This window comes from Pollicipes pollicipes, unplaced genomic scaffold (assembly GCF_011947565.3).
Source record: "Pollicipes pollicipes isolate AB1234 unplaced genomic scaffold, Ppol_2.1 Scaffold_2555;HRSCAF=2994_pilon_pilon_pilon, whole genome shotgun sequence".
NCBI lineage: Eukaryota > Metazoa > Arthropoda > Thecostraca > Pollicipedomorpha > Pollicipedidae > Pollicipes > Pollicipes pollicipes.
The window spans coordinates 13,787,549-13,809,752 of record NW_023596136.1 but is presented as its reverse complement, the minus strand read 5'-3'; the positions used below and the strand labels follow the sequence as shown (position 1 = coordinate 13,809,752).

Below are 22,204 nucleotides of genomic sequence, written 5' to 3'. Positions count from 1 at the left end.
AGAACAAAGTTGCTGTGGTTACTGTGGAGACAGTGGTGCAAAGGTCACTAAGGTCCGGATCCGAGTGCCCTCGGCAGTGGCTACAAACGCGCCTGAACCCGAGCCGGACACCTCCGAGAAGTGGTATCGGTCAGTTTTTTTGACCAGAACAAGTGATGGGTGATGGGGGAGACGGAGATATGGGAGCATGATCATCCACTTTCTGTGAGGGAGACGTGGTCGTTATGGTTAAACTCCAAACAGGCGAGCGAAAAATGTTTGCGTGGAGCAAATCCACATCACATGCTTTCGATCTTCTTACTTACGACAGTAGTTGGTCATGTTTATTTTTGATAACTGTCAGGATTTAGTCGCATTAATACGTGCCATAAAAGTGGTAAGGGAGAGGGTATTTGCCACCGGGGGTTTCTATGTTCGCACGCCCAGGAAATGTGAAAACGTTGTGATTTGACACATGACATACGTGTGTGACATACTTCATGGACATACTTCTGTCGGCTGATACAGGCCGCCATTATGTGCTGACAAAGCATCTCACAGTGACGTCCTTGAAAGGCTTTGAAGCACTTTTTCAGCGGAAATTATAATGCTGTTGATGTTTCTTGCTCAAAGAAACAACTCAGTTTGGTGGAAAGCCGTGTGCTCTTACCTCGTAGGCGTAATATGAATGCTCCTCCCTAGGCGATGAGTTCCAGGCTTTGTTCGGCAGGTTTATGGAAAGCGTTCCTAAGGCAGAGAATCCCAGGAACTACAAGAATTACCTGCTATAGGGCGGCAGGGCTTTGGCCTAATGTGGAGGGAGGGGAGGGGGGGGGGGGGGAAGGCGGCACCTGCTGGCGGTAGTGACAACACTGCACAAGTGCCAGCTCCGGCTGTCCGTGGAAGGACGCTGTTTGCTGCCACCGACAGGGTCCAGCACTGCGCCCCTCCTCCCCGTCACGTCTGGCTGGACCTTCACTCAGACCGTGGCCTGGATCACTATCCAGTCGGCTTGGATCCAAACTCCACCCAGTCGGACAGGACGGAGAAAAACCGATCATTGCTAGTGAGACACATTTATTTGGGCCAAAATGCTCTGGTGGTACAACTGTGGGCAACAGACATAGCCGATCCTCTAGCTGCACCACGCTGTTGTAGTACATTGAACAAGTAACACCCACTTGGAACACACATCCAAAACCCACTACATCATACGAGCGTGGAATAAACTTTATTTAACATGCAACAGGACTCCGCGTAACGCTCCCAACGTAAGCCTCCACAATTACATAAAAGAAATACAAACACAGCATTCATGTTTCTGGACATGCTTATCAGATTCACAAGGCGACATTAAGCTGAAGCTCCAATCACAGCGGTTCACCTCAGTACCGCAAAACCCCTCAGGGATTGACGGAAGGTAAGCGCAGATGACCGCCGAGGTTCCGTGAGATTCTACAGTTCAGTGCCAGCTCTGCCCAGTCGGATACAGTCATAGCACACGTACGCCGCCGTCTGTGTTGTGCACGTCAGTTACTCATAACCACTAGTCAGGACGGATGGCCTGACAGATTCACACTGGCAAATGACAGATGTCTCACACTAGCAAATGACCTGAGTTCGGCCAGATTCACATTTTAACATCCTGTAAGCTCATGTCAGAATTATGCAGACTACCATCCTAGGCGGTCGGGGCAATGTCAAGATAATGCAAAAGCGAAACATATCTTTGCCATTCTTTACAGGAAGATATCAGGAACCTGTTTCCGCAACAAAGACATAAGCTGAACAATCCATTAAACACGTAACGTTTACACCCAAGACTACGTCCACTGTAATGGAATGCTATGCACAACTCTTTAAAGCAAACACTAATGGCGGGTGAGTGCGTCTTACTCCCCACACCGACTCATCTTCAACGCCTGAATGTAGTCGCCCATTCAACATGCAATATGCATGATCCAGTTTAATTTAAGAGCTCCGACGTAGTTTGCGAGAGGATGACAGCTGCATCCCACGATCGGTGTCAGACAGCAGTCAAAGTGTCCTGAACTCCATTCGTCAAAATATTACTAACGTGTGTCAACATCCTAATCATCCAAATGTATGTGGTACGAAAAGAGCGGCAGCTTAATACAGAGACTGGGTTCAGCTATTCGGCCAAATATGTACATCTAGCAGGATATCGCACCAACTAAGCTGTGGTACCCGCCATTTAGTGGTCAAGACACTCTGAATCCTGTCGTCACCGTCGTCGCATGTGTGCCCCAACATAGGCTAGCCTCAGACGTGACTTAGTATTCAGAGCATGGTATCCGTTCTGGGCCCGTTGGTGGTTGAGTACCGACCGCTGCCCGATATGGAGAAGTGCGCCATTTTGCCCGTGATGAAGAGGTCCCGGAAGGTCTCCCGGAACTGCCGGGACATCCCACAGTAGATGGCGAAGTTGATAGGGTACGACAGGCTGATGATGAAGTTGATGACGACGACCAGCGCCTGGCTGATGTTATAATCCAGCAGCTCTGTGTTTCCCATCAGGTTCTGGACGATGTGAAGGCAGGTGACCACCGCCAGTGGAATCTCCACGATCAGGAAGGCGCTGACCACTACGATCAGCATCATGGTCGTGCAGTTGGAGTCCATGGCCGTCCTGCAATCCCGCTTGCCGTTGGAAGAGCTGTTCCTGAAGAGCTGCAGACGCTTGGCCTGCGCTGCCTGCAGCGTGCGGAACAACAATATGTTAAACACCACCAGCGACACGCACGGCAGCAGATGGATGAAGAGGAGGCGGAAGCCGAAGTAGAAGCCGAAGTAGACATTTTCGGTGACGGCATGCGTGACCCAGTGCGGCAGGCCGATGGAGCAGCTGGGCGTGACGCGCCCGGCGTAGATGACCTCCAGCACGTCAAAGCTGCGGTCGAAGAAGCGGCTGGCCTGGTGCAGCAGCGCGAGCAGGTAGATCCAGGCGATGGCTCGTGACACGCGCGGCTCGGTGCACCAGGCGCGGGCCGCGGCCTGGGTGGCAGACGTACACATACCGCTGCACCGCCAGCGCCAGCGTCAGCCAGATACTACTCGTGTGGAACAGCGAAGGCAACGTGTCCGTCATCGTCACGTACATGTAACACGCGTATATCGAGTCCAGCGGCTTGCGGTAGTTGCCGAAGGTGTACATGTAGAGCATCCACGGTGCCGGCAGCAGGAGCGTCAGCATGTCGGACACAGCCATGGCCATCAGCACCAAGTTGGTAGGCGTGCGCATGTGGTGCCGACTCATCACCACCACGATCAGCGTGTTGGCCACGATGGTGACGGCCAGCAGCACCGGCATGACGTAGCCGTAGAGCGGCAGCGCATAGTCGAGCGGTGTCTGGTGCGTCACGTTGGCCGGCAGCGGCAGCGGGATACCCAGCCGCAGCGAGGCGTTCCGGTCCCAGCAGACGAGCGCGGCCGGCGTGCGCTGGAACACCACGTCGCCCTCGCGGCACGTGTAGCCGGAGAAGTGGTCGCGCAGGGTCAGCGGCCCGTCCGACGCCGGCGACGTCGTCAGCTCGGCCATGATTGGCGTGCTGCAGGCTTGCGGCGGCACGCGAGCGGATCGTCGGCGCGTACGACTCACTGGTCAGGTCAAGTCGGGCGTCTCTGGCGAAAGGCCGGCCCCGGTCCAGGCGGGTGGCGCCGCGTTCCCAGATGTGCTGCTCGGCACGCTGCAAAGGTTCCGTTCCGCCACACCCAGTGCCGTGTTCAGAGGTCCGCGGTGTCTCCCGAAGGCCCGATGTTAGCCTGTCACGCGCGCTGACCGAGACGGAGCGGTGCGCTCCCGCCGCCCCTCCGCACCGCCCCCGGCTATCGACTGCCCTGCGACCCGGAGCGGTGGGCGCCGAGCGCGGACGGTGCGCGCGCACCCCGCTCTGCCCGCCGGCGGGTCGGGACCGCGGGGACTGATTACGGAAATCAGGGCGCGTCACGGCGGACCCCGCGATGGCAGCTGATTGGAACCCGAGACGCGGCCGACGCGGCTGGGAGCGCGCGCGCCTACGCGTCATTATCGCGGACACCGCGCCGCCCGAATGCCAGTTACCAGAGCCGTTTGTTTGTGTTATGGCTAGTAAATGTAGCAACGCTACATACAAAATCAGGGAGTCTTGGCAAGCGAGTCCGGGATGGAGTTCAGGCTGTCATGACGCGTCAGCATCTTATTCTGGATAGTGCGTGGGCTGGGCGATTGGTATGCGTAATGGCCCGGGCTGTGAGGCGTGAAATTCCAGTCTCCTAACTTCCTACCAGTCGCGTGAATCCAGCCATTAAAGGGAATATCCCACCTTTACATGGGGTTTTGAACTGAAATAGCTATCTTGAGGACCTTTTGGTGCAGATCACGGCATGCCCTTTTTAACGCGCGCTCGGGTGGGGTGAAATTGTCCCCCGAAGATTTTTCCAGAATGCTTTCCGAACGGCGCGGTGCAGCCGCGCCAAATTTTGTATAACTGTATACAATTGAATAGCAGATCGCTTGGCACTAAAAATTTAGATGTACCTTGTAAGGTCACTGACCTACGGCGGGTCAAAGTCAGGCCATGGTTTCAGCAAGTCAATTTTTAGGGAGTCTTTCAATCTGATGCAACAGCGGAGTGCTAGACGAAGCCACACATCTCTGAAATGCTTTCTTAGCCAACACAAATATTGAATGAGCAAGCTGCGTTGACCTAAGGTCAGGAATAAAGGTCAGACCAAGGCCAAAACCAAACTGTTTTATTACCCTGGGGCTTGCTGTATGAGATAGTTTCTGCTGCTCATTTCGAATTTATTGATTGCGGGACCCGCTTTATGCATCTTCCATGGACTTCTTAGAGGTCAGAATAGGTCATTGACCTGAAATGTCCCAAGTCAACATTTTTTTAATGAACATACTGCCTGGTGTAATCCTTGTCGCTTATTCAAATGCAAAACCCAGAGCAGTCTTGTATGATTTTGGTCACCATGACCTTCAAAAGGTCAAACAAGGTCACTGGCCTTAACTGAGCATGTGACTTTTTGCTTAGAAACAGTTATCTAGGTTAAGTAGGCACTTTGGAGACCAACCTGGAATTCGACCTTGTTTGACCTCATTTGACCCGAAGCTTATGACCTAGGAACCTACAGCTTTGACCTAAATGAGTTCACGTACAGGTCAGCACACCCTGTAAATTTGGTGTCTCTAGCTCTCTCAGTTTCCGAGATCTCAGCGGAGGTCAAATTGACCCCCACCTGAGTATCTAGCCGGCCACCCAGACGCGTGTTAAGACTCAAAGCCCTCTGGTTGCTGAGTTATACGCCCGCAAAAGTGCGAAAATATTTATTGGGAGACTACTCCAGAGTCCCCTTAGCATTGATATCGTCATAAAAACGTCATAAGATTGCCGTTACATTACAGGCTGTTTTCTGCCAATGGTCTAAACAGCATGGCCGCTGATACATCCGCAAGAACGATGTTGCGGCTCGAATGATACAATCCGTGGAAGGTGATTGGCTGTTGATAAGATTTCGCTGCTGAATGCGTGTCGCGAACGTAAGCGTGAGCACTTTTGGGTTGTGCGACACTCGTCGCCAATGGTGCATTTTTCCTTACTTCTACTAAAGTTCACTGTTATACAAAGAGAACGCCGCTGTACGCAAAAAAGTACCGCACCGAAAAAAAGAACGGTGCTCTCCTGAATGCTATAAAAAAAAGAAGTGATGTCGAATCTGACTATTTTTTTCTCCTACTGGGTTTTTTCTCCTTCTACTGACGTATTTTTTTGCAGACAACTCGGTTGGCACCCTGTGTACCAGAGCAAAGAACCTCGCACGTGTTTATGGGTTAGTAAGACGTTACAAAATTAGGGGAATATTACAGCAACGTTAGGCATAGATATTTTACTAAATATTTAACATCCATCGCAGGACAAATCTAAATCTAAAGTACAAAATTGTATTCTACAGGTACAACCTCTCGAGTTGTATTGCCATGAACCCCCGTCGGAATTTTGTTTTGGAGGGAGCTCACGGTGAAATGCGGTGTTATAACCGAAAACCTGTGCGGGGATTGCGAGAAAACCTGCAATTTGATAGGCCCGCGGGTTGCGCAAATGTGGCTCACACTTATTTGACACTAGGGTGTGAATCAGGCGATGGAAATGGGTGTGATCATTGGTGGTGCTTGCCAGTGGCTTGTATTGTTCTTGATGTGATGGGGAGTGTGCGTACGAGGTTTGTACTTCCGAGAGAGAAAACTGTTTGGTATTCTTTGCATCTAATGACTTCCAATAAAATGTGGTTTATTAATACCTGTCCCTTTCTCTAGATTTGCGTTTGAATATGACAAGGTAATGATGCCGGCAAACTGAACGAAATGCTAGCACCCATGTTGCAGAGGTGTTCAAAGGCAATTTGCTACCTCATTTTGATCTTGCCAACATTTTGAACCTAATAAAGTGATTAACACAACATGTAATTAATCCATTGCATGCCATTATATTAGCAATTAATTTAAGCAGTAGGGACCGGTCAGCACAGCTTATTAATGCACATGCTTGGTATAAACTCGCGTGATACAGCTTTGAAAAATTGTCCTTCATTTCAGAATTTGGACAACATAATATTGTATCATTATGGATGCACACATGACTGTCTTCACAAATTTTGTATGCAGTCAAGCATTGCTTGTGAGTCAATGTCACAGTATCTGCAGCTTGTGTCAGGTGCTGGGTGCTGATAAAGATGGAGAAGTATTGCTGTTGGTTCCTTGCATAGTACTTAATAACATTTTTATCATGAGCCTTGTGTGCACCGGCAGGTTCATCACTTCCTTGCATTTCGCCCATCTAGCCATAACTACATGCACTTTTCATTTCTCCAGTGCTGTGCAAGTCCAGCAGGTCTGCAGCATCATTACGCTACGTATAATATTTTCTTGTTATAGATGTATTATACCTGTATGAACAACATTTTTGAGTGAAGCAGGCTGATGTCTGCATCATGTTGCATGGCTCTGGAAGCAGAAAGCGGGTCTGCATCTTTCTCACCTATGTTTTGTGGATTCCCAAGACAGGCTAAGCAAGTGATGTCACTTATTGGTTGTGCGCTTTGCTGAAGGTGATTTTTATATTGTATCATGTGTTTTGGGCCAATGGTATGTGATATGTGGAGTTAATACAATAATGCATGCTCGACCCATCCTTTCAAGATGAAATTTATTATGAAAACAGCAGGGACTGCAGCACAAAAACCATATCACTGTTCATTATGCCATGCCGCAGTACAGCACTAAGGTAGTGTCACGATGACACTGTTGACCTGTGCCATTACACAATGTACCACACTGGTTGACTTCTCTATGTCAAGCCTATGAGATAACAACCTATAACTTATGAATGCCTGGTAACAGCTGATTCAACAACGCCAAAGGGCTATCACCAGCGAGAATATTGTTACAACTAGTGATCGCATAAATAGTCCTAAGCAATACAATTTTTATCGATAGCTCAGTCTTACCATCATTACCAACAAAACAACAATATTTTGGCGATCAATTCATAGCAATGTTACGGACTTATTGGTTTTTGCATGCAACTGTATTTCCAGACACATAATAACGTAACTATCGTGAACATATCACATAACGCCAATGTCAGGGCTACAGCCCTGCAGGCAAGGATAAGTCGACAATACAGTATCGAAACCCTCAACAGCCCTTGGCAGGTTTCGGTAAGAGATTAATGACGCCACATCACAGCCTTCGCAGCATATCGTGCTTTGATGTTAATTATCTGCCATAAAAGCTGGCGATCGCCACTTCGCGTATGTCAAACAGCCCACCAAAGCTCCTGTTACGACCAGTACTAAGACAAAAATCCACAAACAAGTCATCAACTAATCCGCTACGCATCACAGCGCCCGCGACAAGAGTGGCCGATTGGTGTCATCTTTCGTGCGCTTCGAGGTATTCTTTAGGTCTGGGTACCAGATGCTGCCAGGTATTGCTGTCGTCACAAAACGATTCCATTTTTGCAACGGGGTGCATTTTTACAGATCTTGAAATTTTGCTACTTAGGGTCGTTTTCGAACCTTGAAAGCTCACGAATAGTTACAAGAAAGCTTTTCCCATCATATCTGATGCTTATCTCAAAATCTTCAAATGTGGAGCATTTCCTTCAACTGTAGGCTCAGAGTGAGATGGATCTGCATGACCCAGCCTTTCGCTTTGTTAGTAGAAGGCTTCGAATACATTTTCATCTATTTTGTGGCTTTGCACAATTGAAAAGGTCTCATTGCTTGTCTACAGAGTGAAAGCTTTCGACTGCAAAACCAATAAGAATTCAAAATTTAAACAGAAAGTCTAAACTTCCAGATATACCACTTCTCCTCTTTTACATAAATCATTTGGTATTGTCAATTTATGAAATGTATACTGGTAGGAAGCCTTTTGTAGCATAAGGCCAGCGAGGCTGCCAGTCGATGATAAAGTGAGTGATCGCGAGAGCTCACAACACACGTGAGGTCATGTAGATGAGAGCGCAACAACAGCGAATAAAGCCAAGCATCTTCAAGAACCCATAAATCGGTGTTACCAGTACAACTGCATTGCAACACCACTCCTTGAATATGGCGGGCAAATGCGCCGTTGTTTAGCGTTCTCACATAAATTTACGGCAAAGATCGCTCTGATTTTGTTTTTCTTTGGGCCCGGCACGGCCCACCAATTTCTATTGGCCGAACTGCCGAACTTGACATAGCTGGCATGTTCGGCGACTGTGACTGAAGTATTGCAAAATACAACACGATTTACGCGAAGACCGATGAAAACAAACTAGACCGTACGCTGAAACGGGTTCCATGCTCCATCCTCTTCTTATTGGCAGAGCTTGCGGCATTCGAAGCCCGCTGAAACTGATGTCACTCTGTTCACCTCCCGGCTCACGGTTCACTCGAAGCCCGCTTCGTCCAATGCCCTCTGTCCACCCCCCGGTCTATGGTTACATTTGAAGCCCGCTACGGCTAATGCCACTCTGTCCACCTACCGGTCTACGGCTGGCGCACCTGGGGGTCAGGCAGAGCTGAAATGGCCGATTTATTTGCAGACACTTTTGCTTACACCGTGTAATTGGCTGCCAAATATCCGCCTCCTTTCATCACCGATATCCGAGGTCCCGAGATCCACCTCTCTAGCGCCGAGATCAGAGATCCTGAGATCCGCCCGCTCTCGTCACCGCGATCCGAGATCCAGAGATCCGACTGCTCTCGTCGCCGAGATCCGAAATCCTGAGATCCGTCCGCTCTCGTCATCGAGATCCGAGATCCCGGATCCGACTGCTCTCGTCGCCGAGATCCCAGGTCTAACATTTTCGCCTGGCCTCGTGGCCGCGATCCGACAGGAAGAGCTATGCCTCGCGCTCGGGGCGCGCGTTCGGCGGCCAGCATCGACCCAGACCGTCGCCAGTGCCGTTGCACGTCCCTTCCTGCCAAAACGTGCCGCTCTGCTGTTGCTACGACGCCGTGCCGTCAGGATCTGGACGTTGAATGGTTGTATTACTTGTTGTTGAAATCTGGACGACATGCAATCAGTGGCAGCAGGGTAACAAGCATATAATGCTATCAGAGCAGCTGTTGACGGAGCCAGGAGGGCGGACCGCTGCAGCTGCACAATTTACGGTTACTTGACGTTCAGACCAGGCAGGCCTGCGGCCCGCCGATCACATGCACATGCATAAGGTTTAGTTTCATGATATTGTTGTGAATAACGTTTTGACATTTTTAGGTAACGGAATATATTTGCTTCTCTCAGTCTTTCAGCAATCGTGCGCTATTGAGGGATCACTACCATCATCATTTAAAGCAAATAGGTCAAACACCTTATCGCATGATATTGAAGATATAAAGCAAAGCCTTGGGACTTTGATGGAGAAGAAGGTATAGAAATGAAGATGAGCTTGTGACGTTGAGAACAAGGTCAAGAAGGGAGTTTAGGGCAGGGATATGTGAAGCAACTAAGCAAGCCACGTACGACATTTGATGTTCAAGGCTAGAAAGCAAGGAAGCAAACATTGAATGAGCAATACTAAAAACCAATTGACTGAGGGCAGCTTTGTTCGACAGATGGCTATTACGCAGACCGATAAAATGCAGTTCATAATCGAATAATATTTATCAGAGCTGTATTGATATGGCTGTTCAGCCAGTCACCTCTTCAGCATGCAGGAGGCTGCATGCCGTATGCCACTCTTCACTAGGTTGCTGAGATTAGCCACGAGGTAGTATTATAGTGGAAAACTTACGAAGCATTCTGGAAATTCCAAGGAAACACGAAAAACATCAAAGGTTCTTACGAATTCAAAGCCAAAAAAGGATAATGTTCCAACTAGGATTGGTGAGGTAAATGATCAAGTGGTTATAGGTAATCGGAATATTGCGGAATCATTTGTTTCTTCACTGAGATTGCACAAAAGCTAAAATACCAAATTCCTACATGATCATTTCATCCACTCCAACTGATCCCGAGTGTGGAAAATGAAGTGCAGTTATTATCTGCTGATGAAGAGAAACTAATTCCTGTCATAAATGGATTAAGCCATGTCGGAGCTGGAGCGGAGTGGACAAAAAAAAGAAGTAAAAATACTCAAGTTAGCTTACGGGGTAATATTTAAAGCGATTATTCACCTTTGCAACAGGTTTTTGTCGTTGAGGATATTTCCAGATATTTTCAAAACAGCCGTCACCACACTGTGTTTTTTTAAAAGTGGAGACTGTCAGTGTGCGAATAATTGTAAACCTGTTAGTATTCTGCTATTTTTCCAAAATCCTTGAGCAACATATAGAATAGACGCATCTTTCTTTATGAACAAAAGACACATTATTCACTAGAACCAGTTTGGATTTCAGAAGAGCAGGAGTACTTACACCCAATTATTAAAATCTTTTCTTCTCTTATTCTTTTCCAGACGCTATAAGTAGGGCAAGGCGGGGCAAGACGCCCAGAAAATGTATTTTGCTGAAAATCCTTTGTCCTATCTTACTACCATTGCGAGTGCATTTACTGAAGTATTCTTTGAGCATCTTTACTGATTCATGGAAGACCCACTTCCTCATTCTCCATTTCATACGCTACCGGGAAATGATTGTCGAGAAGTCTGCAAGTGCGGCGTCTCGCCCCACCAAGACAAGACACCCCGCGCCGTGGGGCAAGAAGCCCAGGGCCATTGGGCAAGAAGCCCCGGGTATTAGCGCATATAACCTCACCAGGAAAAGTACCCCATCTAACACCAAAAGCTCAGGTCGGGGTTCAAGCAGATTTTATATCTGCCTGCAGCCATTAAACTAAGCATTTCCACCTTGAAGATATCACCTCTCTCAACATCGAAACAAATTAGTACCAAAACAATCAACGTTCATTCAGATGTACCTGCGCTGAGTGGTAGGCGAAGGGTAACGGTAGCTGGTGCGATAGCGTGTCTGGATTACTGCGACGTATCCAGGACAGTGGTCGCAGACGAACACCATCTGAGTGTCATTTGCATCAGTGCAAGGAACACAAGTCTAACCTTTGCAGCCCCCACACCGAATCCACTCCTCACAGGAGAAGGAGAAGCGCATTGAGCATATCAGGCATGTCACGTCTTTCACGGAGTCGGGCACTGACTTCCTTTTCGCAGGCTTTGCTTTAGTGCCTTTTGTTTTCCTGAAGTAGCTTACAAGTACCTTCTCTTTGGACGGAGATGAAGTTAAGACCGTAGACTTCTCCGTTTTACGGGTGCGTTTTCTTTTGTCTGACTTGGGTAATGATGACGACTCTCCTGGAAGTGTCCTTGCAGACGTAAGCCTTCTGCTCGCTGGAGGTCCTCCGCTGGGACCAGCGCCGTTTACCTCGCCAGCTCTCCCGCCGCGACCAGCGTCACTCTCCGCGCCAGCTCTTCCACTGGGGCCAGCGCCGTCCATCTCGCCAACTCCTCCGCTGTGACTAGCGTCACCCTCCGCGCCAGCTCCCCCGCTGGGACCATCGCTGCCCGCTGCGCCAGCTCCTCCGCAGGAGCCGATGCCGTCAGTTCCACATCCACTGGGCTCTGCTTCATCCGTCAGCAGCGATGGCGCGTAGTCTTTCCCTGTGAAGACGTTTTGGCCGAACGGCCAAAGACCGGTCACTTTGAAGCCCTTGACGGCTCTTTCGGGTGTTGCCATCCGGTTGGACGCTTTGTCGATCAGCTGCCCAATCTCGTAGACGGCGATGCCTCTGCCTCGGCTTGTCCGCAAGTAGTTCTCTGCCGCGTCTTGTAGCCGGCTTTGAGTAACTTAAAGGCGGTTCGGTCAAGAGGTTGCATCTTGTGCGAGGAATGCGGTTGCATAGTCAGCATATGTATGTGGTGCTCCCTGGCGAAGAGGATGGCAGGAAGATACTTGTGGGACTGGTGTTCATCCAGTATCATCAGCTGTGGGTTTTTGATGCTGCTTTGCTTCCACTGCTGAAAGTGCACCACCCATTTCAAGAACTGTTCGCCGTCCGTCCATCCTGAATCAACGGTACCAGCAATGGACCCTGGAGGTGTTCCATTCATGAGCTTGTCTAGCAGAAAGTTTCTCGGCCGGATCATCATCGGAGGTATGTACTGTTCCGCGGCGCTGCAAGCAGCAACAACTGTCACAAGTTCGCCTGTTTCCGCGCTAGTCAGCGCTCCGAAGCAACGTTTTCTACACTTGGCCCAAAACTTTGAAGGGGTCTGGACAATGGAAACACCAGTTTCGTCCATATTCCAGACCTGCCAGCTCTCGAACTTGAACTTTTCGAGAATATCTTTATAGATCTCGAAAAACTGAGCCACCTTATCTTTATTGAAGCCAATCGCCCGATGGATGCTGGTTCCTTGCGGCTTTCTGAGGCTGACCTCTGGGTTGCGGTTCAGAAAGCCGCATAGCCATTCTTTTCCGGCGGATCCATCTCGAAACGGATGTGGGAGTTTCATACGTTCAGCCATCTGAAATGCCAGCTTCCGTACGTCCACAGTATCCAAGCGAAAAAGGCGACTTTCCGTCTCAAGAATGTGTTCTTTGATAGCCGTTTCCACACCGGAAGGTAACACTGTGTCGTACCTTCTAAGATACTGATCTCCCAGACGTTTCACGGTACAGCCGCGATGACGTCGAAGTGTTCTAAGCGGCACACCATATTTGCGTGACACCTCCCGCACACCCAGCCCTTTTTTGAGATCATCCAGATATTTTTTAATGGCTATTTCGCCACATTTCATGCGCTGTGATTTTCCCTTGTATGTCCACACCATGACTGAAAACTGCACGCTGCCCAGATACAATATAAACAACAATATGGCTGTCAACTTCAACCACATTTCTAAGTTTGAAAGGTAAATCAACGTCCAATATCATTATCTTCCTGCCTTTGTATTTCCGCAACATTCTGTCCCTTAAGAGTTTTAAAATATTACCCAGATTAAACTATGGTCAACTAGTCATTTGAAGCCGATAAAACAAGAACTTGGCAGTAAAAGGCTCAACAGGGGCAATACACCCCATGGGGCTTTTTACCTCACGACCTACTGTGACGTTTTGCCCCGACCAGTCATTCGGATAGAAAGCGGCGACAATAACGAGAACCAGCACGAATTCAACGCCAAAGAGCAAGATAATTTTGGGTTCAGATTATGATCTCTCGCTATGCATTAACGATTCTGAACTATGGTGTGGTATAAACGATTGTCTTAACTTAGCATCGGAACCTCAAAATATTAAAAATACTCGCAAACACAATTTTACGCCATCTCCCCAACGCGATCCACCAGATTCGTCGCTATCTGCCAGTGTACTGATCACATTTTGTTTGCTTCAAAGAGCAGAAAGTGTTTCTCCAGAACTTTTTAAATTCTAAGATATCTTGATGGGTCGTATACCCCGGCGGGCCGTCTTACCCCACCTTACCCTACCGCTTCTTAAAGCAGATAATATGTGCTAGGTTTGTATCTGCACTTGCAGCAGCATTTGATACTGGTACTTTACACCTTTGTCTACGTAAACTCGATAGATGTGGCTTATAAAACCGTTTTTTCTTATCTGTCTAGCAGGACGTAATATGTAAAAATGTACTTTGAGCTTTTGCACCACGTTTGACTATTTTGAGCCTCCTCCTTCACATGTCATTGCTTATCGCATATCACGAGTTCTGCCGGGTACGCACCACCTCTTCGTCTGCCTTTCCGTTCGCTTCTACTTTTTAGCTGCCAATTTTGCGATTGGATTTTATGCTTTCTTGTGTCAAATGGAGTGTCTAACCCTTGGGCATATTTTAAAAAAAGCATGGGGCACTCTTGGTTACCTGCTCGTGGGCAACAGTATATGCCAAATTTGGAATTAGTGTAGTACAAGTGAGACCCGCTCGCCTCGCTTGGCGACGTGAGATGTTTTAGAGATGTGCACCGTTACTTTGATGCTTCTTCAACATCCCGTTTATGCCAGGAAAGTGCAGAAGGAAACCAATCCTTGCATCGGGGGTGGTAAAAGTGCACTTTTTGTCGGGAACCAAATTTCTGGAGGAAAAATTGCCGTCAGTAGCGTAATGCGATAGCATATGACAAAAATGGCCATTGAGCCCATGCCCAGTAGCGTCATCAGTAATCAGCGTCTCACCGAAAGTCTCATCATTGCCATTTTCACAACCACGCACATAACTGAAACACTCAATTATACACTGCTTCAGCAGAGGTCAGAATAACTGCTGCTGCTAGGAAAGCAGGCGCTGCTACCTTAGACTAACGAGATAGCTCGATCACAACAGCAGCTTTCTTCCAACCTCGGAACTTGCCGGGCCTCACGTTTAAACTCGATCCACGGTTGGATTTACTTTCCTCGACCGCACAAAAACGACAACAACGTGGGCCTCGATAGCCAAGGCAGCAGAATGCATAACATATTTCAAACCAATGGCAAGCGACACTGGGAATGACGTCAAATATTGGGGCCTCCATGAGGCCATGCTCACTAATGAAAATCCCGTGTGCTCTTCAAACCCCATCTTAACCATCATCAAACTATTCACCATACCTTAGGCGTGCTTCAAGCCTGGCACGACATGTTTTGACTGGTGGGCGCCTTTCGCCGTGGTCCAGCAAGTAAATTGCATCGAAGTTTGTCAAGAACCTCACAACATACGGCTAGCTCTTTCTGAACAAGTTATTTGTTTTGACAGGAGGAAGGAAGGGGGGGGGGGGGCGGGGGCGAGGGGGCGATGCGACACTCCCTACGGTATTCTGAGGATACCAATGCGGAGTATTGCGCAGTCTGGCTCAAATCTTTGGCAGTCTATGGGGCATCCATAGCATGCGTGTTGACACCAAATAAGTGTCCCTAGCAATCCTGGTTTCAGAGAAGCGATGCTTTTTAAGAGCATTGCAAGCCGTTTCAAGGCCGGCGGGTGCGCCGGGCGGCAAGCGACGATTCTGCGTGCCGCGCGCGGAAGGTTGGCACTGTTATATTAGCGAAACCCCACATTACAAATATAGGCTCCAAACAGACAAACGTACATGCCACTGAACTCACAATTAAACAAGGGACACGCCTCTTTATGTTCCATGTCACTACACTGAATGGTTTCGTATATATGAACATACAAGGCTGATGTCTAGTTTTCAGGACAATTTGACGTTTGACTTGGTCTAGTGAGGTCAATTAACAACAGGAGACTTTTTACCAATCACGAGATCTCGTTAAAGGCAGCTCACTGTTTGTTGTTTTTGCGAGGCCTTACCCCCCTTAGTTTGCAAACGTCAGGGAATCCCTCCACCAGTTCGCATTACAAAAACCAGCAAATCGCGGGCAGGGTTAAATTGTTGGCTGCCATCCTTTTTTGTTCATATTTTGTATGCTGGTGCAAAAAGCTGCATTTCAGATCATGAGAACATCAACTGCTATAACACAACGGCTCATTGCAGTACCAATAATCAAACATTGGTAGAAATGTAATCAGCTGCACAAATGTAAGCAGCCCGCAAAGCTAAGGTCATCAGTAATGTTTGTCATGTATAATGCGGAAGTGTCAATTCAAATTAATTTCTAGGCACTACTCCACATCTATGTTGGGTTGGGGCACCTCAATGCTGATCCCTCCACCCGCAACCAAAATTCCTAGCTGGAAAATTGTAGAAGGATGTGAGAAAAAAGCTAACGATAACACACAACCGTCTTCTCCGGACTTTATCGTTTGACCATGATCCATGGACTGCTGCCTACCCTAATCATGCATAAAAATTGATACTCCTGTCATGTTGCCACCACCACGGAAGCTAAACTGATCTTTACTATCAATGGAGGATGCATATAATGTAGGCTGTCTGCCTTCACAGCCTGTACTTAAATGTATGCAGCGATTATGCTAATGGTTCTATCAAGACAATTTTACAGCTCATTGTTAGCAAAAACAGTAATAAAACATGCCATATTTGCAGCCATGTAATGCCATGCTCACAAGTGCAAAGAAAATATGCATATGAATGAGCAATGCAGAATGAATGACTTCTAGAGCTTTTCTGTTACAGTAGGGGTGCTATCATCGGAAAATAGTCAACATTGTCCTTTAGAGACAACCAAATGCCCCCCTTTCACTGACTTCATGAAGCAGTTAGACCACAATACCAGAAAAGCTCGTGCTATTTGGAGTACAACTCTTAGTAAAGGGTGAAATGACAATATAGCCTGTACCCCAACTCCTCATTGTCTACATTGGCTACACTACTCCACTCCTTACTTTCTTTGCCTTCCCATGGCCTTCATAATTGGCTATCATATAAATTTTCAGGAACTAAGATTCTTGTTAGCAAAAGGTTGAACTGTGAATAGTAGTTTAAATTTTATCAAAACATTGATGAAATACACGCATTTCAAGCAGGGACATAGCTTTTGAAGATAGGCTCGGGGTAATGAAAACTTATGCATTGTACCCTCAAAATATGGATGCCTCCTAGATTTGCACACTTCTTCACAAACCGAGGGGAGGGGGGAGGGGTAGGAGACCACGAACTGAATACAAAGTAAGAACACTCCTGATTTCAATATCTGTGTGACTGGTAGCCATTCTCAATCAGGACGAGAGTGAAAATGGCATCAATTGACATTTCAAAACTCTCATCACCTCTTGCTATTCCCCTTCATCAGGAATGCCTTCAGACTTCAACAGCAAACCAACATCAAAGTATGGACCCTATGCCCCTTTTATAGCTCAAAGTCATCCACAGAGTACAGGACCACCCAAACAGGAAAATAAGTGAATCTATTCTTATAAAAAGTCGGCGACCAAATCTTAACATGCAGGGCTCATCATGGCCGATTATGCGAACGCGATATGTGTCTTTATGTGTGATGTGTGCCAGCTTTAAATCGTTTACATATGTAAATGATACCTGACGTGTGATGTGCAATACCTGTTCAATTGAAATTGCCTGTAGGTATAATTGATGCCCGATGTGGGATGCCTGTTCACTTCAACTCGCTTGCAGGACTAAATGAAGCGTGACGCGCGATGCCTATTTGGTTGAACTCGTTTGCATGTACACGTATGTTTGCGTCTTCTAATTCCTAGCTACGCACTATATCATGGTAATGGCTGGCAATCGGTCTTTGTTCAATCCCTGAATGTTGATGTCCTGTAAAAACTATGGCTCGCTCTTTGAAAAAAAAACTGACAAATCGAGTAGGATCATCGGCAGGCAATTTTGTATTGACTTCAGCTATTGTTTTGAGAAAAGCATGCTGCCGAAATATCAACCCGACTATATTTTCATTCTCCTAGTTTTTCTCCGAGGAATAAGGCTAGTACTACTGTCTTATCTATGTTAATAGGTGACTCGTCTAACCCAACTGCCAAGTCTTGCAGCCAACATGAATGGATGGAGACGAGTGTAATTAAAACCTGAATAAGATGCTCTAATAGATTAAGTGGATTACTACTTAATCCTTTGGCCCAGCCAGTAAACCGCCAAATGCCATCTGGCGCCATTTGTGAGTCACCTACTCCTTTGATTAATATAGGATAGTGACGCTGGCCATGCTTCGCCCCGTCTATAGCGGTGCGCTGGAGGCATGTTAGCACTTATGCTAAGGAGACCATGCCACTTGTTTTAAAAGCGTCATCATTAACGGATGGGCATAGCACTGATTCAGATCTAGGTGAGCCGTTTGCATAACATACACAGGTGCATCGCAACTTGTTCGTGCGGCCAAGCCAATGAGATACTTAGCCACAGCGGTAAGAACAGCATCAACTCTTCTAAGGCGTACCAAGTTTATTATCCTGCGTGTGTTTTCCAAGCAGTTGTTCAGCTTTCTAGTGCCGTCCTTCAGTTGTCCATTGCGGTTGGAGCTCTGTTGAGTATTACCGAAGGAAACCGTTCCAGGCGTCGCTGCCAACGCCGAATTCTCTGCATATATGGTTGTTAGTTGCACTCACTATCAACGCTCTGCGATGTGTTTGCTGCACCCCGCCGTAATTCAAAAACACATCCCGTGAAAGCAGTATGCTTTTCCCAAAGACCTTTCCCAACTTCTCGCTAAGTTGGTGTGCGCCGATGCTTTTTACATCTTTGCAGGTGGAGAGTTACAAAGATGCATTCCGTTGTCACTGGCTTTTATCCGTCACGAATGAATGAACGGAAGCTGAATCAACTACCGCTGTCTGTCGGCTCACACAACGCGTTGCCTTTCTGCCGTTTTTGCTTAAAATAAGCGCAGACGGCACTAGGCGATCGATCGGTGGCATTCCCGCGCCTTGAAAAAAATGTATCCCATTGGGTACAGCTGGCGTTGACAGTATAGCACACATACTGACGAATAAATTGGTGGTAGATACCGCTAACTGATCGGCGCCCGGGGTAATGTAGATTTGCTCGCGACACGGGCGACTGCTTTAGCAGTGGTGTGTTGCGTTCGGCGCCGTTTTCCGAACGGCTCCGATATTTCCGGCTTAGCCACCGATGAAAGGGAGTATTCCACATTGATGTGGGGTTTGGGACTGAAGTAGCCATCTTGAAGACCTTACGGCACTGCTCACAATCTTGCGCATCGAGGAGCATATGTACTAAATCGAGAATGGCTCTGTCTAGGGCAGTCTTTTCCACTTAAAAGTATACCAATAGTTATAAGTGAGCTTATTTCACATATCGGACGCTTGCTTCATTATCTTCAAATGTAGAACATTCCTTTTAGTGGGGCAACTACTCTGAAAAAAGCGCATCATATCAAGCTCAAATCAACTACTAAATAAGTGCACTGAAGTCGAGTGCCAAACAGTCTTATGGTCAAGCTGGCAAGACATCCTATCCTGCCGGGCACCACGCAGCGAATCCGTCACCACTTGGAGCAAAACAGTGGTAACCGCCGGCCACCCGGCATTCCACCCAGCGCCCGCCGGCTGGAAGCAGGTTGTTATGCACACGAAGGGGGCTTAGTTGGTAATTTAAAAGGTAATTGCATAACGTGACGGGCATACCGTTGCTTAAAAGCTGAGTCCAACATCCGCATAGCGTACACATGTTCATTGCCCCACAGCCTTGCGACTAAGCGGATGTCCATTGCTGCTGGGGTTTTGTTGCGCATCCCAAACGCTCCGAGAGGACCGATCTGTGCTGCCGGTGCCAAAGCAAAAACAATTGTTTTTCATATGTCACTTATCAGCTCTGCTGCGATACTTATGTTGCGCTCAGAAGTGATTCAGAACACGCAAGACATACAAATGGTGCATGTGACTTTTTACGATAGAAGCGTTGCACGGTAAGAAGTAACCACATTTTTTGAGACATTTTACCAACCCTCTGCAACTTATTATTCACTTAACTTGATGTATTTTGCATTACTTCATGGAATGAAGCAACTTAAAATGATGCATTGTACAAAAATGAAAACTGAAATTAAAGGAAATTGACACGGTTAAGGGCATTTATACATTTTCTTTTGAGGACTTCGCTCGCCTCTTCCGCCCGCAACGAAGGAATGCACTGAAGAAGAATCACATACCGGGATTGTCGGTAACCACGGCATATACACTTTCCTGCGTTTAACTTGAATTACTCGATGACGACTAGGTGATCGGTCGAAAGCGTTTCAATGTCGCGAAAAACGAAGTTGTAACCCTTCAGGCAATGTTGATGTAAGGACGGAACAGAGCAAAGAAGGGATGCATGCAATGAAGCATGCAATAAACCGGCGCGTGAGGTGATACAAATTTCGCCGCTACCTTTGCGACAGTTTCGACGAAAGCGTGGCATCACTTTTCCAAATGCCCACATTCCCGGCTTGCACTGGCACAAGGGCGCGTGCGTTGGTCGACGCTTTGAAGTTAAACTCACACCTTCAGTGGCCCTGGGCGCAAATCTGTCTTGACCGATGCCGTGCACGTGACGTGTGGCACGTGCAGCCACATGCGCATCATCACGACATTTCCCGCAGAATACGCCATCCCGTGGTGTCAGTTTCGCGTTGCTCCGACACGCCGTTGCCGAGATGAGACCGCGGCTTTGAGCGGCTTCATGCCGGCTTTGGAGCGGTCCGGTACTTGGGCCGCCCACGCAAAACCGATTGGCCAAAAAAACGACTTGCAACACGTGCACGCGCCGTTTATTGACGGAAATGGTACCGAGCAACTTTATCTGTTCGTACCGCTAGGCGACCTGCCGTTTGACCTGCTCACGGGTGAAATAGCAAAAGGCAACGAACAGACAGATAGACACACCCTATCCAGAAAGGCATTTAGACAAGTGCGGCTCGTCCGTTTTGCTATGCGAATATTGAGAAGAATTTGAGGTGCAACGTTTGTTACTTTGATAGTTCTCAACCAGTTCATTTTCGCGTCTTTTTGCTCGTTAAACCAGGAAACATGGAGTAGGAAACCCGCGTTTCCATACCTGTTCTTTCTTAACGATTTAAGCAAAAACCAACGTAAAGGGAGACCATGACAACCCCAAAATTGTTTTGCCTTCAAAGAATAAAACTTCATTGCCTTACTGGTTTACTGGTCTAGCTTTAATGTCATGTCTTTTTATTTTAAGACTTCACACCATGAGTGGACAGGGATAATTTCAATAAGAAGCAGGATCAAACACCCCACAGCATAAGAGGCTGAGTACCCCGTATTCAGTCGACTGAGCCAGTAAGCCAGCACAAGCCCCCCGGCATCATGTGTGAGACACAGTTTTGATTGAAATGAAAGAGTTGTCTGGCTACCCGTCCCTCTCGCACCCTTGTGCTCGAGGCAGTCTAACGCACTGGCTAGGCAGATCATGGTAATCATTTTGAAAAGTGACAGCATAAACAGGGGGATATAGTGCCAACCAAAGCTCGAGACAATCGTTCGCATAGCGTAAATTTTCATTGCCATCATCATGCCACCAATCCGATGAGAAATGAAGCCGTAACGGCACAGAAGGACCGCATTGCCACCCGGTGTGCAAGCCAATTTTCCGCGCGGCAGTAACGAGTAGATCCGTTACAGCTTTGACGAAAAATTGGTACTACCTGCTGGCAGCCCTTACCGCCTTTTTCATACCCGACTGCCGTAGACAGGTTATGACACTCCTGAGAAAGCCATGCTATAGCTGCTTTAATTTACCTCACAAACCGACATGATAATTCTTAAAAAATCGGCGTCAAACGCCCGTAAATAGCGTAGTTATGTATATATACATATATATATATATATGTGTATATATACGTATATATATATATATATATATATATATATATATGTATGTATACATACATATACATATATATATGTATATATATATATACATATGCATATATATAATTTATTCTATATTTATATATTCACAACATTTACAATATTATGGCGTAGCATATATAGTAGTATATAGTAAATAATAGCGTACAAAAATAGAGAGCCACGCACGTATTATTAAGGCCATACCGGTGCAGTACGAAGTTCTGCCACGCGCACACGGGCAAATCACTGAATGGACTAAAGCAGTGTCAGGGAATAAACAGTAGTCGCTGATAACGCTATCGCTTCAATCATACCCATGTCCTGGAACCAGGCCATTATGCAGAGCACGGGAACTGTGCCAATGGTTCTAAAAGTAACAGCACATTGCGCGGGCGGCGTTAGTGATAACCTTAGCGAAATACTTGCCGAGCATGCACGGGTGCCATACCCCGTAATCATGCGGCTGAGCTACTGAGGCTCCGAAACCAGCGGCACACGGCAGCC

The 22,204-nt window shown here is 47.4% G+C and overlaps 1 protein-coding gene across 1 annotated transcript; it reads right to left on the bottom strand.

Moving 5' to 3' along the window:
• Positions 1 to 1,071: 1,071 nt before the first annotated feature.
• Positions 1,072 to 10,278, bottom strand: LOC119098323 (sex peptide receptor-like). The gene is given in 4 exon segments (XM_037221248.1): positions 1,072 to 2,997; positions 2,999 to 3,367; positions 6,129 to 6,178; positions 10,272 to 10,278. Coding segments are annotated over 4 exon segments (1,143 nt in total). The 3' UTR covers positions 1,072 to 2,280.
• Between the last annotated feature and the right edge of the window lie 11,926 nt (positions 10,279 to 22,204).